An 849-nucleotide genomic window follows, 5' to 3' on the forward strand; every position below is an offset into this window, starting at 1 on the left:
TCAGGGCCCCCAGCCCCATCCCCACCACATCACAACCCCCAGCCCCATCCCTGCCCCATTGCAGCCCCCAGCTCCTCCAGGACCACCCACCTCCTCTCAGCCAACATGTTTATTTTACTACTTCGTTACACGTCCCAATCTTGCTGCGTCCCCCCACCCCGGGTGCTGGAGGCAGCCCCACAGTGGGTCGGCTCCGGTACAGGGCAGGCAGGATCCGTCCCGGCAAAAGGGCAGCGCAGCCCTGCCGGAGTCCAGTGGCAGGCAGCGGCCACCAGGCAGCAGTGGGGTCCCCACAGGGCTGGGGATGTGACCAAGGGGTCCTCTGCTGGACGCTTCCCATGGCACACGGCGATTGCCGGGTCCGGACCCTGCCCCGTGCCCTGGGGCCAGGGGTCACAGGCCAGTCTGGGGGGCATTAGTGGGTGCTAATACAGCTTGCAGTGGACGGGGTGCAGCAGGGCCATGTGCTCAGCCCCCTTGAAGGGCAGCTTCTCAGTGGAGTAGTAGTGCACAACCTCGGGGACGCTGGCGAAGACACCGCTGGCCTGGCTGAGCGTGTACTTGTTGTCCTTGGTCTGGGCCACGATGATGTGAACACAGCCCTGGCTGGTCCTGGGCAGGCGTCAGCAGTGCCGCCAGCCCCCCGGCACCCGCCCGCCCCACGGCCAGGGCCGCATCCACCCCTGTTTGTTCCCGTCCAGCTCCGATTGTTTTGGCTCCAGGGGCTCTGCTTCCTCAGGAAGGAAACGCCACTGGCGCTCCCGACAATGCGCCGGGGAGGGGGATGCGCTGCCCCCCCCCACCCCAGCGCCGCGCCAGGACCCTCCGCAGCCGCTCAGCCACTCCACT

The 849-nt window shown here is 67.4% G+C and overlaps 1 protein-coding gene across 1 annotated transcript in view; it reads right to left on the minus strand.

The window, feature by feature from the left end:
* Positions 1-405: 405 nt before the first annotated feature.
* The window catches only part of SHE (Src homology 2 domain containing E), a gene marked incomplete at its 5' end in the record, with an annotated part of 2,786 nt that continues 2,342 nt past the window's right edge, over positions 406-849 (minus strand). Inside the window, 2 exon segments of the mRNA XM_019474116.1 lie at positions 406-614; positions 616-730. Coding sequence (XP_019329661.1) covers positions 426-614; positions 616-730 — 304 coding nt within the window.

The sequence above is a fragment of the Aptenodytes forsteri genome, unplaced genomic scaffold (assembly GCF_000699145.1).
Source record: "Aptenodytes forsteri isolate BGI_AS27 unplaced genomic scaffold, ASM69914v1 Scaffold617, whole genome shotgun sequence".
Taxonomy (NCBI): Eukaryota; Metazoa; Chordata; class Aves; order Sphenisciformes; family Spheniscidae; genus Aptenodytes; species Aptenodytes forsteri.